This window comes from Hemicordylus capensis, chromosome 3 (assembly GCF_027244095.1).
Source record: "Hemicordylus capensis ecotype Gifberg chromosome 3, rHemCap1.1.pri, whole genome shotgun sequence".
Classification (NCBI taxonomy): Eukaryota; Metazoa; Chordata; class Lepidosauria; order Squamata; family Cordylidae; genus Hemicordylus; species Hemicordylus capensis.
Window position 1 is genome coordinate 74330444 of NC_069659.1, and position 17827 is coordinate 74348270.

Sequence of the window (17827 nt, forward strand, 5' to 3'; positions counted from 1 at the left end):
TTATTGATCTCTCCTGATAGCCCTAGAAAAACCAGACTGCCTGGTTGGTTGTTTTCAAAGGTGAATTTGGCTACTTTTACACTACTTTCTTTTTCAGAAAAATAATCTGAATAATACATTTTAACTATTAGTGTTCTCAGCTGATTTATAATAATGATCTCAATAATAATAATAAAGAGGTCAAAAAATGTAACCAACAAATGTAAGATCTAATAATAACACCAGAATTAATAAGTGAAAGAGCAAAGAAAATTAAAAATTGGACTGCCCCAGGCGACGATGAACTGCATGGCTTTTGGCTTAAACACCTAACAAGCCTTCATAAACAACTATCAAAACAGTTCAATCATATTTTGCAAGGAGGTGATATTGAACAATGGCTAACAACTGGAAAAACTCATCTCATCATGAAAGACCCAGCAAAAGGTGCAATTCCAAGTAATTATAGACCGATAACCTGCCTGCCAACCATGTTCAAATTATTAACTGGAATAACAGCAGATGAAGTGATGCAACACTTATTAACTAACAAACAGCTTCCAGTTGAACAGAAAGGAAATTGCCCGAACACCAGAGGCACAAAAGACCAGCTGCTGATAGACAAAATGATTTTAGAAAATTGCAAAAGAAGAAAAACCAATCTAAGTGTTGCATGGATTGACTACAAGAAAGCCTTCGATTCATTGCGTCACACATGGATACTAAAATGTTTAGAAACAACTGGTGTCAGCAAAAACATTCAGATATTTATTTAAAAAGCAATGAGCATGTGGAGTACACAGTTAACAATCAATGGCGAGACACTTGGACAGGTTAGCATTAGAAGAGGCATTTTCCAAGGGGACTCACTATTCCCTCTGTTGTTTGTAATCGCCATGATCCCACTTTCACAAATACTCAACAAAACAGGCCTCGGATACCAAACATCTAAAACATCAAGTCAAATCAACCATCTGCTGTACATGGACGATCTGAAGTTGTATGGAAAGTCCCAGTCAGAAATCGAATCACTGCTAAACACTGTCCGTATATTCAGTAGCGATATAGCAATGGAGTTTGGACTAGACAAGTGTGCTGCATTAATAATGAACAGAGGGAAAATAACAAAAACAGAAGGAATAGAACTACCCAATGGAAGCAAGATCAAGAACCTGGAAGAGAAAGAACCTTACAAATACTTGGGCATTCTCCAGGCTGATAACATTGCACACACTGAAGTTAAAAGAAAAATTGGAAGTGAATACATCAGGAGAGTTAGAAAAATCCTCAAGTCCAAACTCAATGGCGGGAACACCATACAAGCCATCAACACCTCTTGATAACAGGTATACCTGTTATCAGATACACTGCAGGAATAATAGACTGGACCCAGGCAGAGCTAGAGATGCTAGATTGTAAGACCAGGAAAATCATGACCATCAATCATGCACTGCACCCCCACAGTGATGTCGATAGGCTATACCTCCCTCGCAGTTCAGGTGGAAGAGGAATGCTGCAAGTCCATCAAACAGTAGAGGAAGAGAAAAGAGGCCTTGAAGAATATATAAAGGACAGTGAAGAAGATGCACTTCAAATGGTCAAGAACAAGAAACTATTCAACACCAATGAAACAAAGCAGGCCTACAAGAAAGAACAAGTCAAGAACCGAGCAGAAAAATGACAAATAAGCCACTGAATGGTCAATATTTGCACAATATAAGTGGAAAATCAGACATCACCAAGACCTGGCAATGGCTTAAGAATGGCAACTTGAAGAAAGAAACAGAGGGTTTAATACTTGCTGCACAAGAACAGGCACTAAGAACAAATGCAATAAGAGCAAAAGTTGAAAAATCCACAACAAACAGCAAGTGCCGCCTTTGTAAAGAAGCAGATGAAACCGTGGACCACCTAATCAGCTGTTGTAAAAAGATCGCACAGACTGACTACAAACAAAGGCATGACAACTATAAATCTATAAATCCAATTTTATAAGTAGAATAAATGTTTTGTATTTTATTTTATAAATAAAATATAATTGTAAAGCACACTTCTTTCCTTCCGCATGTGTGTGTGAGAGAGAGAGATCCAAAGTGGCACATAATAATGCATATGTGTGCACACTATCTTGATACAGCCACCCAGAATCAACCTCATTCCTCTGATGAAAAAAATTAGAGGGAATACTCTGTGGGACTAATTTTGAAGCAGGTCGGAGAGGATGCTTAGGAACAATTGTGTCAATTGTAAATATATATTTAGGCTTACCTTTAGTATACAAACATATATACTGTAGCTAAATCTGTATAAAAGGTAAATATCTCAGTTTTCTGCTGTGTGAAATCTTAGAATTTTATACAGTGGTTCACAAAAAAGTATGCATGATGTTCAAGTTCCACATATATTATCTCAGTAATATTACGGTCATATTACAGCCATTTGTAACGCTGCAAGGGAAATTTCCCCAGTAGCCAATGCAAACAATTGGCTAGCTATGTGGAGACAGCCACCACTCAGATACCAATTTAAAATGGTTTTCGTGTGTTCACCAGCCTTTACTGTGCAATATTCCTTCAAAGTTTGAACACTTGAAATGAGCTATACAAATAACAAATATTAAGTGTTATTGTGGCACAAGTAAGACATATAAAAATAAAATGGAGCAGTGTATCCCAAGCCCCAAAGCAATACCTTTATTTGGTATTTCCAGCCAGCCTGAACATGATCCTTGTAGCGTTGATCAGACCATATTGTGTGTGTGTGTGTGTGTGTGTGTGTGTGTGTGTGTGTGTGTAGTCCAGGATAACAAGGACACTATATTGAATTTTTAGCAAATCAGTCCATCTGTGATCTTTAATTATTTTTTGCACAAAAATATCTTGTGCAAGAACACCTTTTTAATTCAATGAAATCAAAATGTTACATAAGAACACTATCAAATGATTTAAAATCAATCAATTGACTGATTTACTTAAAATTCAATACACAGAGTCCTGTCATCCTGAACTACATGTGTGCTAAATTTCAGAACTCTCTGCCTAATCATTCTCGATTTCTGATTGTTTCCCCTCTTTTCCTATAGATATCTATGGGGAATTTCCCCCCCCCCACTTGTTTTTAAACGATAATGGTTTGGCAAGGTGTTCCTGCACAAGAGCACCATTTTGTTAAACCAAAAACCTTATTTTTAAAAAAGCTTCAGAGAAAGATAATCCGAGCTGCTGCTATTTTAGACAGGAGGCTGTTCCATGTTCTGAAACATGGGTAAATACACAGGCAGATGGCAGAAGATTTCAGCCATTTTTCAAATGGTCATCCAAAAAAAATTGCTCTAACTGCCAAAAGATGCTGACACAATTTTGTATTTTTGATGCCATTTTGTCTCCCAATATTGCAATATGTCTCCCTGATATTTATTTTTTGATATTTGGATAAAGATTCCCATAATTCCAATCCAATATGGGCTTTTAAATATCAGAACAGAGTTATTTTTGATATATCCAATATCTCTGATATCATTCTGATATCCATATACCTGACTGCACAGGTCTGTCAGACAAAATTCCCTGTCTCTTTGCTCTCTGTTTCCATGTGTAAACCAAACACTAAGGTTCAAGAGCCCTGAACATACAATAGGTCCTGGAAGCACATACAGCCATTTTGGGGATTTAAACACAGATCTTTTTTCTTTAGTTCACACACACATGAATTCCTAGGAGGCCTCCAAGTATGTAGAAATCACTATGTTGTTTGGAGTTTTCTCCTTCCAGTCTGATAAGAACTTAATCATCTGAGTTCACTATTACTATTTAATAATGATAATGATTTGCACCAGTTCCTGCTTATGTAAAGGGAAATAATTTTAGAGAATTTGGGAGTGAGATATAAAGTACCAGATGGAGAATATCATAGAACACTTTTGAGTGAGGCCAAAGGCCAGCCTGGTTGACAGCAATGCTTAACTATTATGATTATCTTAAGGAATCATTCAAACCCTCTCAAGAATGAAAGAAGCTAAAGATTAATTAGCACACAACAATGATTCTCCACTAAATTAGTAGATAAAATAAAGAATATATGTAAAGCTAAGTATTGTGGTGTTATTAAATACATGAATACAGAAGCATATCCTTTAATACAAATATTTCACAATTCTAGTATATTATTTGTGGAAAGTGCCCCCAAAGGCCAAAAGTACCAAGTACCTATATATGAACAGTCTGTCTTAAGAAAACAAATGAAACATGTGATATAATTGCACATTTCTAGTCATTTTGTGATGTAAGCCTGTCTCTGGCTTTCATGATATTAGTGTTCCTTGCTTAAAGTAATCTAGCAGTTATTTGCATATATTAAAAGAAGCAAATAGATTAACAGTTAACTAACCAACCCCACACAGAGCATCTGTGCGCTTTTTGCAGCCGGTGGTTACCTCCCCCCCACCTTCTGCCCCAGTCTCCGCTTCCAGATCCAGCCGTCTCTCCTCCCCACCACCACTTCTGCCCCCCCTTTCTTTCCCCTCTCCCGGGCCTTGCCTCCACGGCCAGGCCCACTACCACCTTTTGCCTCCGCAGTCGGGCCTGCCACCGCCGCGGTGACCAATCCTCCTGGGTGCACCTCAGCCAATCAGGCGTGTCCACCACCCAGCCAATCAGCTGGGCTCTGGGACGCACATTCCAAGGCACACCCAGGAAAATTATATATATAGAAAATCAGGTTTAGACATACAGTGCAATGTATTCATTAGGAGTGCTTACTTTAAATTAACATTGCCCTTAGAAAACTAAAAATAAAAGGAGGAATTAAAGAGAAACCTTTGTGAAAAGTCACTGGTCAATTCCAATGCCACCATATATTTTTTGATTTCATCCCATCATTAATGAGCAGAGCAAACTAGCAAATCTTAGCAATAGAAAGACTACTGCTTGCTTGAATAGTCTGTGCCTGAACATCAGCTGAGTTATTCCCTTCCTGCCTAGGAACTTAGTTTGCTGTACAGATATACTGAGGTTCAACTAAAGAGAAGGGGTACTATTCAGAGAAGGTGAGACATTCTTTCAGAAGTTTGCAGTTGGTTGAACTAAATGAATGCCTGGAAGATTTTACCACCATGTTCCTCTGCTTAAACAAATTACTGATATTATTTTATATTCTATAGTTGAACATCATTACCATTCCCTGAATAATGCATGTCTCCTATTTTAATTACTTATTTAATTATCTTTAGATTCTTTTAAAGCCCAAAGTAACCACTGTTGCTTAGATGATTAGAAAATTGCTTTCAGTTGCCATTTCTTTTCCTCCCCATTGTTTCCTCTTCCAGTGATCGCAGACCGGCCTCCTCCTGTCATCCGACAGGGTCCTGTGAATCAGACTGTGGCTGTGGATAGTACTTTAGTACTCAGCTGTGTGGCTGCAGGCACTCTGATGCCCACGATTCTCTGGAGAAAAGATGGCATCCTCATCTCCTCACAGGACTCCCGAATCAAACAGCTAGAAACTGGCACGTTACAGATTCGATACGCCAAGGTAATTTGAAACTCAAACCACACAGTTCTTTTTGTTTTGTTCATCTATGGTGTATGCCCCGGGGCCCTCAATGTTGCAAACTCTAATTTCATAATTAATGAACTATTAAATAACTGTATTAATATCAAATTTATTTGAGGCTTCATATCTTCTGTTTATTCTGTATTCCCAAAGCAGCACAGATTACAAGACAGCCACTGGCAAATAATTGCAGATTTCATAAGTAAAATTTTCTTAAGATGAATTAATTTAGAAAATTTCTTTTTCCACATAGAAAAAGTGCCTGTACATGAGCTTCAGCCATCCATGTCTTGTAAGCTTACTTCAGAACTTCACAGTGGCTAAGAAACTGCATCAACAATAAATAAATGAGTTATGTTTTACATAACATGATGTCTTAGCTAATGTATAAATAGTTTAAAATTTTCCTTTATAGTTCAGTGACTATAATTTATATTTTTCTATAAGTAGTTAACCTATTGTCATTTATTTCTTTGTTACTATTTTTTAATCATAGCATATACATATTCTGAGTGTCTCAAATGTGTCTCAAAGATTAATCAGGTTACAAGCCCTTTCAATAATGGCAGCACAGAATATGTCTTGCTGACATATCTCTGATTTATTTATTTTATTTATTTATTTTAGCATTTAACTTGACCTTTGAGGGTATTTTAATATCTCATTATTTTGTGCCTGAGTTTAGTAGTAATTTCAGGTGAGCATTTTCCAGTTTTCATATTCAGCTCATAGCACAGTACATGGCCATCTTCTGTTTTGTAGAAATCTGGGACTGACAGCAGCTTTGAGATAAAGAGACTCTAGGGCTCAAATTATGGTGGGAGAGGGGTTGGGAAAAGATAGAGCGGCCCTTAGTGAAATCCACAAGTCCATCCTCATTGCACTCTCTTTTAAACTGAATCATTCTTTGAAATGACCTGGTTCAGGTATCATGCACAGTCTCTCCCTTCTCCTATCCCTGTATAGGCATCCACTACTGCTCTAGGTTATAGTAAGCCATGATCGGTCATGACATCCAAATCCAATCTGTTTACTTCAAATAAGCTGAGATCTATAACTTGTTCAAATCTTGGATACTGGTCTCAGCTTATTTGAAGTAGGTAGGCTGAATAAACTGAGATCATTGGGTTTGGGCATCACAACCGGATACAGTTTAACTAGAACAAATGTGTATATGCTTGTGTAGAGATGAGAGGGGGGGATTGCACACTCCTAGGGCTCAGGGATGTTGTGCATAGCCTGGCATTAATTAAGTTCCACATGAGGCTTGTACAAGCCCATTACAAATTAAGCATAGTTAGTTGAAATAAACCATGGTTCTGCTTTGTCTGTGAACTCATTCATTGATTTCAATGGTTCTGAATTATGACTAACTTCTTTAGATGCAACCCAATATGTTAGGGTATCCAACAGTGTTCTTTGGATCAAAGATTACCAGATGTTGTTGACTACAATTCAGGGGCATACATTCCATTGGGAAAGGGGAGACAAATGTCTCTAGGCCCACAGGGCCTGGAGGGCCCCCGAAGGCCCCTTAGCCAGTCCCCCTTGACTTGCCTGCTGGCCTCCCTCCTGATAGCCCTCCTGCTCTGGCCAGGGAGTGAAGCAGCCTGCAAGCTGCTGCAGCCCCTTCAATCTCCACCTCTCAGCTGTTTGGTGGGTGGGTGGGGCTTCCAGAGAGGCCTCCGTACAGGCCTCCCTGAAGCCTGAACTTGAGTGCCGGCAGGCAGCAAGGAAGGAAGAAGGGAGGCAGAGTGGCCAGTGCTGGCTGCCCTTGCCCACCACAGCTCTGCCCAGCTTTTGACTCCTCAGGCTTAGTAATGGAGGTAGGATGTGATTTCCTTTATATGGTTATTCCCATCCCTTGGATATTTAGGAATTGCTTGCCATAGAGCTTTAATATAATGGGGGGGGGCGTGTAGGGCAGATTGAAATGACTCTGAATATTTAATTCAGAGATTGGGGAATTTGCTGGTTTAAAATATTTTATAAAATAAAAAAAAATCTATTTTTTAAAAAGTAGTTCCACCCTGATATGGAAGAATCTGCCCTTTGCCTTCATAAAAAAACAGCAACCCCATTTCAGCCGCAGCTTTTAGATCACCTGGAATGATTGGGTATAGGGCTTTGGTTTTGAGCAGAGAGATGTGGGAGGAATATGTATATTTAAATTGAAGTGGATTGGACAAATTGTTGGTTTTTAATATTTTTAAAATTAAAAAGCCATCCAAAAAGTCCTATAAGTGGCTTGTTTCATGACAAAAAATTACAAAGTCCTTTAGGTTTAAGTGAAATATACTAAATGTGGTTAGATTTGCTGCCTGAGGCTGTAATTCTCTACACACTTACCTGGAAGCAAACTGGACTGAATTTGTTAGGATCTATGAGAAAACATACATAGGATCGCATTGCATGGTTGAAAGTCTCCTTTGTTAATCAGCAGTGAGGGGACCATTTTAAAATCTTGTCTCCAGGCCCACTCCAACCTTGCCACGCCCCTGCTAAGATTCCCATAATCTCCTGCTTCCATGCCTTCTGCAGAGGGAACAAAGGAAACAATGGTGACTGCAGTGCAGAATAAATACAAAATAAAGGCTTTAATCCTGCACTCATATGTGAACAGAGAAGTACATATTACATGAAGTATTACACTTTTTAATTGTCAATGAGTGCCTGCTTTTTTCCTAACAATTTTTCTAGTTTGCATTTTGAGTGGGTTAATGTATATTCACATATTTCTGACAATAGTTTGATTCTGAATACTTCTGTTTTGCTCAGCTGGGTGACACAGGTCGGTACACCTGCATTGCCTCAACCCCAAGCGGTGAAGCATCATGGAGTGCTTACATTGAAGTCCAAGGTAAGTAAATCAGGCTTCTTCCAAACAGAGAAAAATTCAGAAAAAATAGCAATTGCAGTCTAATTGCTTTTTGTAACCAACATATTGGCTCTGTATCAGATTTCTATTTATGTGCATTTTTACCATCATTTTCTAGAATTTGGAGTTCCAGTGCAACCACCAAGACCCACAGATCCAAATTTGATTCCCAGTGCACCATCAAAACCTGAGGTTACTGATGTTAGCAGAAATACAGTAACACTGTCATGGAAACCTAATTTGAATTCAGGTGCAACTCCAACATCTTATATAATAGAAGCCTTCAGGTATTATGTCTTTCATGTGATCTGATTGTGATTATGTTTGTAGCTGTTGTTAAATCACAGGCATGCACTGACCTGCGTTTGTGTGTGTGTGTGTGCTTTATCCTTAGCCATGGAGCTGGCAGCAGCTGGCAAACCGTAGCTGAAAACGTAAAAACAGAAACGTTTGCAGTTAAAGGACTGAAACCAAATGCAATTTATCTCTTCCTTGTCCGGGCAGCCAATGCATATGGAATTAGTGATCCCAGCCAGATATCTGACCCTGTTAAAACACAAGGTAATATTTAAGACTGAACTAAAGGTAACCATTTGCACCCTAGGTTTATTGTTTAGGTATGGGAATTTGCTGAAAGGGAACAGACAGCAATTCCAGCTCATGTTAACATAGCTTTTATATATCAATATATTCTGGAGATGCTCATGTTAGCAAATCTATTGTTTTGAATATAGCAATATATAAATATACATTATGGAGCCAATGCACAAAATATGAGAGGGAAAGGTTAGAGGGGCTTTAATAAAATCTACACGTCCCAATCTCTGACTACACCCCAGTTTTTGCCAACATAGCCTTCTTTAAAAAACAAAACAAAACCCAGATAGGTAAGGGGTAAAACCTAAGGGAGCTGGGCTGTCTAATTTGAAAATGGGGGAGGGAGGGGGAGGATGTATTGTGGAAAGAATTGTGTGTTCCAATTTCCAAGAAACAGAATTTCCACAGAGAAAGCAACAAGCTACCTTTTAATGTGAACATAGCCTGTCTCTTTAGCAATGGAAACTACTGCTTCACAAATATCATTCTGGTTGAGTACATGAGCTTAGTGCATATGTATAATTTTGGCAGAGAACTGCAAACTCACTGAAGCATAGGCAAATAGTAACCATGTTATTCATTCACCACTAATCTGAATGCAAAAGTCTGAAAGGACTTAACATCTACTTGAAAATCCATTTTGATGGAAAACACAGCTAACGTTCTAATGGTTTCATACTCAGGATTAAACTTTGGGGGCAGCTTATACCGCTGAATATCTGATATATTAGAGAAATGTCAATGTGCCCACAAGCACTTGAGAGAACAAGTGACCCAGGCATTAAGCATGTACATTCTGGTGCACCTAGGCCAATTATGTGATCCTTACCCCTCAAAGGATGGATGGAAATATATTGTGACTCCACAGCTGCGTGTCTATTGCACATCACATCTAATTTTGTATGCCAGTGGTAGGAGTTTGTACCCATTCAATAACTAGTGTATTGAACCTTGTCATTGTGAGTGTATGAACTCCACTCTTTAAGCTGGAGTTCTAATTTGTTGTATAGAAGTTTATTTAACATAAGGGGCAAATGATCCAGCACGCACGAACACAGTAACTAATCGACAAACAGTGTTTAATATTAATAGAACCAATTGAGAATGAGTGATTTATTGCCCTATCAGCAAAATTAGAAAATCCCAATCCAAAATAAAAGCTTTCTTTCTATCATCCAGCATTATTTATAATACTGGCGCAGCCGTGCCCAACCCTTACAGTTAAGACAGAGAGTAGTTTCAACATTCACTATTATAAGCCCTGATATTCTATTGCTTAGTGATATATATTTCTATACCACTTTTCAATAAAGGTTCCCAAAGCAGTTTACATTGATATACATAAATAAATAAAATAGCTCCCTGTCCCCAAAGGACTCACATTCTAAAAAAGAAACATAAGATAGACCCCAGCAACAGCTGCTGGAAAGATCATGTGCTGGGAATGGATAGGGCCAGTTGCTCTCCCCCTGCTAAAAAAGGAAAATCACCACTTTAAAAATGTGCTTCTTTGCTCAGTTAGCAGACGATGCACCTATTATGTGATTGGGCCTGCATAATGTATACGTATGCATGTATGTGTATATATATGTATAAATACTGGCATAATAGCGCCAGTATAATTAAGCTGGAGATTGTTTTAAATGTTTCACCATTATAAGCACTAAACATTCTATTGTTTATAAAGTTAAAACCATTTGCCTGACCTGCCTGGCCATCAGCACACATTCACTAGGTGACAAGAGACCCCCTCACCCTTCACAAATTTGGGGAAGATCCGTTGGAAAATGGCTTAGATGGAGCAGTTCAAATCTTTTCTCTTTTGAACAGGAGTTTAAAGGGTTGGCGACATTTTTTTTTAAACTGAGAAAGTGGTATTTAAATGATTTTGTGGTCCATTTGTAGAGTTTCAGCCTTTAAACTACATGCCAGAAAAATGCCTTTTGTATATCCCTCTGGGATCCAATCGATGGTTATTTCACAACTGATCCTCAAAGTTGCATTTTAAGACTGAAAAATGTATCTTTACTGCTAAAGGAGTCTGTGCAGTAGGTCTGTGCAGTTTTTGAAGCTGTGGTGCCCACAGCATTGCCCACAACCAATATGGTGGTCAGCTCCTTCCCTGTCCAAGCCTTGGGAGCACAACCCTTCAGTTTCTTTCCCTAGTCTTTTCTTTCCTCCCCCCATTGTAGCTGTGCCTTTGAATACTGCTCCTTTGTCTTAGAAAAAGCGCTGTTCAATTCCAGTTGTTGGTTACTCTATGTTGTTTGATTCTTCAAAACCATGTGTGTTTTGTTCGAACCTCCAGCCAAACACTGCAGCCTTACACCCGGCCTTACACACTGCAAACAACCTTATACCCGGACGCAGTGTTCTGTGCAGCCAGGTGTAAGCTGGAGGCGGCGGGGGGAGGGCTACATGCTCTGTTTAGCTAGGCTGTAAAGGGCTCCTGTATGCTGCGGGTAAATAGGTGGCCTTTGGGGTAGTACTGTGCCTCACAGCTACATCAGGCAGAAATTCATCAGGGGCATCTCTAGGAAGTGATTAGGGAATCTGCACCTGTTGACTGTCTGCCTGGATGCTTCCCTCCCCAGCCCCATGTCCAGCTGAAGGACCAAGGCAAATTGTGGGTGCATGGAGCCTCATTTCTAAAGCCAGCATGATATGCAAGACTCTTCAAAGTCTTTACAGCTTCTATGGTGCTGAAGTTAAGATGGGAACCTTAACTTGGAATTTCCATGCTTTTTAGAGCATGAGTGAAAATGTAAGCCCATCCTAACTGTCATGTTAAACTGGAAGTTTTTTCTTACTGAATTGCTATGAAATAAGATACCAGTAGCTGCCTTAAACTGCGACTTAAACAGAGTTGGGCCATTTGTGTTCCTTGGCCAGTGTTGCCTATTCTGGCTGTCAGCAACTGTCAGAGGCCTCAGAATATTTTACAGTGTAAATAACAAAATAATAGTCTGTTTTAATGAGACCAGATACATAAAAGTTGATTTGAGACCAGATACATTTTTGTCTGTCTCCAAAATGTACTAATTGTAGTAGCCAAATACAATTGAAGATTATTCTGGTCTTTGTCTCTCTCTAATTAAAGAATCGAATTATGTGTTATCTTTTTATATTGTTAACATGGATCATGTTATGAAGGTTGTGGACACATTGTTATGGTAATGACTTTAATAACGAGGTCAATCTCTCATGAAAAACTGTTCTGAAACCTTGAACTGGATTTATTAAAGGTGAAGGCCTCTATCCCGCATGTATGTACAGTGGTCTGAGTTGCTAAGCAATGTACAGGCAAACATCAGTACTCAGGAGGGTTCCATTCCTTGCCTACTACCACGAGTAAGAGGCATTGTGCCTATGGAAAACAGGGAGTTAGGTTCCTGGATAGAAAAAGGGCCCCCCAAAAGGAAAAAAAATCTACTGCACCCCATGTTCGTGGGCTCTCCTTGTGCCCAGCAATGCCACCAAATCCCCCAAATGCCATTCAAAACCATGAAAAATCATGGGGAAATGCTTTTTTAAAAAGAAAGAAAAAGAAATGAGCCACAAAATGGCTCCTGCTTACAAAATGGTAGCTGGAAGTGACCTCTGCAGTTACTTCTGGCCCTCTAGGAACCACGGATATATGGGTTTTAGCCCTTTAGTATAATGAAATCTGATGTCAGACACTCGCGGATACATGAAAATATGGATGGTGAGTCTGCAAATTGTGGGTTTCCCCTGTATTCTGAATAGTCTAGGGTTGGGTTGGTTTTATTGGTATATACTTTTTAGTCATATATCAGAGCTGCAGTATCGAGTCTGAGTTTCTAGAACACATGGTTTCTGTAGCCAGATATACATTTTAAAGCATGTGGAAGTTAGAATCCTAGGGCCTGCTTCTCTATGGGTCCTGACTCGTACTATGCAGACCACTTTAGCAGCAGAAAAAATAGGGGTCGTTCTAGCCTGATTGGGCTACAGTTTAACAAAACCCACAGCCAGAGAAAGGACAGTTGATTAGGCACTTGAGAATGTACTGGCATTAAGAGTGGAGATACATATATTCATTCTGTTTCTTTGTCTCTGTCATACACATGAATACAAGAGCATTTCATTATGCAATTTCAGTTTTCTTATTTCAAATTGCCTTGATATTTTTAACAGGCAGAATAGACAAGAATGGCAAAACACTGGGCCATTTCAAATGCCCTGATTAATATGTGAACTGCAACAGTATTGAAAGTGTATGCCATTCTGTTTTGCCTTGTGATTTTGCAAGATATGTATATAAAGCATTCTGTGCACAATTTGTTCAGTGATTTTATTTGCAGAAGTCCGGGGAAAAGAGGACAATTGGAAATTTGTCTCTGTTCACTGTTTCCTTCTATGGAATGGGAAGTATCCAAGAACCTAATTTGTTATGTTGAAGCAATTTTGTTCTACTATGCTGAATTTATTTCAAAACACATCTATAGTTTGTACCTCTCTTACTAGTTCACATCTTTGTGTCATTCACAGTGAGGAGAGATTTATCTTTTTTTAACATGGTGAGAAAAGTTGAATCTGTAATTGGCCATCATTATTCCTGCATTACTAGACATGGCTCCCCCTCCGCCCAATAAACAATATACAATAGCATATTCTTTTATGTTACATTTTGCTTGTGACTGATAGTATAATAAATCTGTTTTTTAATTCTTCATCATGTTTGAAAGCTACAATTATAAAAGTGATTTGTTGACATTGTTACAGATGTTCCACCTACAAGTCAGGGTGTGGACCACAAACAAGTACAAAGGGAGCTGGGTGATGTTGTTCTGCATCTCCATAACCCCACAATCCTTTCTTCTTCCTCAATTGAAGTTCACTGGACAGTAAGTACATCAAAAATGACAGGGCCTATGTCAAAAACTCTCTCCAAAGAATACAAAAATTCAGTTCTGAAAAGGGTGATGACAAATGCTTATCAGATTTGGCTGCATCAATGGTAACTTACTTTAAAAAACATCGTGTATATATGCATACATATCTTTGTTTTAGATTTTGGCGTAATGTCCAAAGAGGAGGCTCATATAGATATATGACAGCATATATATTTTTCCATTTCCTTGCATGTTAGTGAATTTCATGAAGGCATGTGAACATTAATTAAAATATGCCCCCCCCCCCAAAAAAAAATCAGTGTGATGGCATGATCACATTGGAATTCCCTTTTTTGTACTGTAATTAAATCGGTGTATGTGTATATGCACCATATCATCATCCTTATCCTCATAATAATAATTATTAAAAATATTCCTACCCCGCCCTGCCAGTTCACTGCTGCTCAGGATAGCTCACGGGATTAATAATATAGGTGCAATATAAATTAAAAGATTAATAAAATTAAACTAAATTAAATTAAAAGATCAGATTAAGACCACATTTAAAATTACAAATTATTAATAAAAAGCTAAAAACCAAGAACTAAAAAACCTACCAGATATAAGCAGCAGATAAAACATTTAAAAGCCTCGTTAAAAATATGTGCCCTAATTGTTTTTTTAAAACACAGTGTTTTTTTAAGCACTGAAGGTGGGAGCATGACGAAGCTCTTCGAGGAGGACAGTCCAAAGCCGAGGGGCCACAACTGAAAAGGCCCTGTTTCTAGTCCCACCAACCAGATATATCTTAATTGCAGTAAGGGCAGGGCCTGAGATGCTGAGCAGGGCCTGAGATGCTGAGCAGAGGGCTCTGGCAGGATCATATGGGCAAATGAGGTCCTACAGGTACCCCAGCTCCAAGCCTGTAATGCTTTAAAGGTCAAGGCCAGCACATTGAATCTAGTCTAGAAGCAGACTCATAACCAATGAAGCTATTGCAAGATGGGTGTGACACTAATGAAGCAACTTGTGCCCATGAGCATCTTTTCAGCAGTATTCTGGACCAGGTGAAGCTTCTGAACTGTCTTCAAGGGCTGTTCTACATAGAGCACATTGCAGTAGTCCAATCTGGATGCTACCAATGCATGAGTGACTGAGGTCAGATCTGACTTCTCCAAGCTGGTGTACCAGCCATTGCTGGTAAAAAGCACCTCCTGCACACCACCACTGTGCCTCCAAGGTCAGCATCTGATCCAGAAACATCCTCAAGTTTTGGACTTTGTCTTCCATTGAGAATGTTACCCTGTCCAAGACCAGATTTACCTCACTACTCGGATGATCAGTTTTACCAATCCAGAACACTTCCATCTTATCTGGATTAAGTTTTAGCTGGTTTGCCCCCATCCTGTCCAGAATAGCCTCCAAGCGCAGGTTCAGAGCATCCACTGCCTCCCTGTTGTCTTCTGACTTAAAGGATAAGAAGAGCTGGTGTCATCATCATCATAGTGATGGCACTGCAGCCCACACCCACAGATACTCTCTCCCAGAGCTTTCATGTAGATGTTAAATAGCATGGAGGACAGAATAGATCCATGTGGCACTCTGAAGGTCAAAGGGTGGAGCAGGCTTCCTACAGCACCACCTTCTGAGTACACTGAGTAGGTAGGAGCCACCATATAACCATGCCCCCCAAGTCAGGAGAGAACATCTAGGCATGACCGTGTCAATCACACGATGCATCTCATCATACCAGAAGGAGACCAGGGTGTCAACAGGAATGCCCACTCTCTCAGCAGGAAACTCCCCCAGAGCCATCGTAAATCCACTAGGATCCATAAGCCTCTGAGGTCAGACTATCCTAACTAGTCCCCCACCCCTGCAGAGGTGTATTGGCTCAACCTTCAGTCCAATCTTCACCAGGTAGTGATCTGTCCATGAGAACAGTATTATGGACTATTCATGGAGCACCACTGTCCACCATTGACCCAAAGACCAAGTCGAGCCTGCCACATGTGTGGGACCAGAAATCAGCTGAGAAAGCCCATGGTCATCATGGAGGACACGGAGTCCTGAGCTGCATCAGACAAGGTGCCCTCAGAGTGGACATTAAAGTCTACCATAACTAATAGCCTCATAGTCTTCAATGCCACATCCTCAAGACCAGCTCAAGCAGCTCATGCAGGGAGACTGGTAGACAGCAGGGTGGCTGGTATACCAATAGAATCCCAGTGTTGTCTTGCGATCCCAGCACTGCATACAGGCACTGGATCTGGTCAGATTGGCAGACAGTGCATCTGGTGAGACAGTGCATCTGAGAAACCAGAGCAACCCAACCTCCCACCCACCCTTCCTTGACTGCACCCAGAAACCAGAAATCACAGCTGGGAAAGATTTACATCTCCCCTCCCCCATCCAACCAGGTCAGCGTGCTCATTCAGGTTAAGCTACTGGGTGGCTGTGGTCTTTGAATTTATGGACCTTGCATTCAATAGCACCAGCTTCAGGCAAGGTGGGCTGCTCAGAGAGTTACTGGTGTCTCCTTAGATGGGAGAAGGACCAGAGGCTGTGATGTCTTTGATATAGCCAGTGCGGCTTCCCCTCATCTGTCATGTCCTAAACACACCACCATATCGCCCTCTTCCAAGCACCACTTCAATTGAAAGGGCTTCCAAAGTAAATTGCCCAGCCAGACACATATTGTGAAGAGCAACACTTTAATAATCACAAGACATAAAAACTTCCTCCTATCACAACAGACGCAGTGTTCTAGATAAACCCCACCCCTTCTGGTGTTTCCGCCACTGGTCACAAACAGTATCTGTAGTTCTAGTGTTCCGGGGCGGGGCTAATCTAGTAGGCTCTATCCAGCTGCTAAGTCTTAATCAGTTTGGAGAGTGCTGTTCTCATCAGTGTTCTTGCTCTTCAATCCTCCAGATCTTTGTTGCAGGAACACATCACTAAACTTATACAATTTTTTTTTAAAAAGACATATACTATAGTAAACTGTATGAGCTACCTATTTGGACAACATACCAGCATCTAACAAAACAGAGATATGCATCTGTAGCATATTTGTTAAATGAATTGAAACCTGTAACAAACAGTGCATACATCAATTCTGAAATCAATTTTAGACATTCTCCAGCTTAAAGCAAAAGAAAGCAGTTGGAATGAAATACAGAGTGGCCATGTACATATATTCAACTCCAAATATCCGTGTACAGTTTTTATGTCTGTATTTTATATATCTTAAATTAGATTTGTTGTCATATTTTTAGCTTAATACTTTTAAATGTCATTTTATTATGTTTTTAAAATTTTTGTAAACTACCTTGGGATTGTTTTTAAAGAAAGGCGGTATATAAATTTAACAAACAAACAAACAAACAAACAAACAAATAAATAAATAAATAAATAGAGCTGAATAATCTGCACAGCTTCTCTGGCACCATGCGGAGGTGACAATTTCTGCCACTCACCTGTGTGCATTTCCATGCTATTCCCAGTGCTGGTGGAGCCGCATAAAGAGAGCCGGAACCCAGCAAAGTCTGGGAATGCGTGCAGGGAGTGCTGGGAAGTTGAATCCCTTCCAGGACTTTCCAATAAATCTCCATGGACTCCACATGCCAGAACTTCCCATGTGCCTTTCCAAACATTGCTGTGGCTCAGCAGGGCTCCATTTCTTTTTAAGTGCTCCTCTGTTTCTGGGAACAGGGTATCAGTGTGTGGAGGTGAGTGATGGCAATGGTTGCCTTTGCAAGATGCCAGGTTCATTGTGCAAATTATTCACCACTGAGTGAATAATATTTGGAAACAAATATTTACACAGGCCTAATACAGATTCATCCCATTCTCATACCTACAGAAAATGAAAGCATGGCAAAATACATAGATAAAATGCAGGATAGCAATACAGGACAAAATAAAGATGATGCAGTAAATGTGAAAAACAAAAATAAAGGATAAA

At 39.7% G+C, this 17827-nt stretch overlaps 1 protein-coding gene across 1 annotated transcript in view; it reads left to right on the forward strand.

The window, feature by feature from the left end:
* ROBO1 (roundabout guidance receptor 1) overlaps window positions 1-17827 on the forward strand; it is a 927259-nt gene that overhangs the window by 804111 nt on the left and 105321 nt on the right. The window contains 5 exon segments of the mRNA XM_053306810.1: window positions 5303-5508; window positions 8308-8389; window positions 8526-8694; window positions 8802-8968; window positions 13751-13872. Of these exon segments, the coding sequence (XP_053162785.1) occupies window positions 5303-5508; window positions 8308-8389; window positions 8526-8694; window positions 8802-8968; window positions 13751-13872 (746 nt within the window).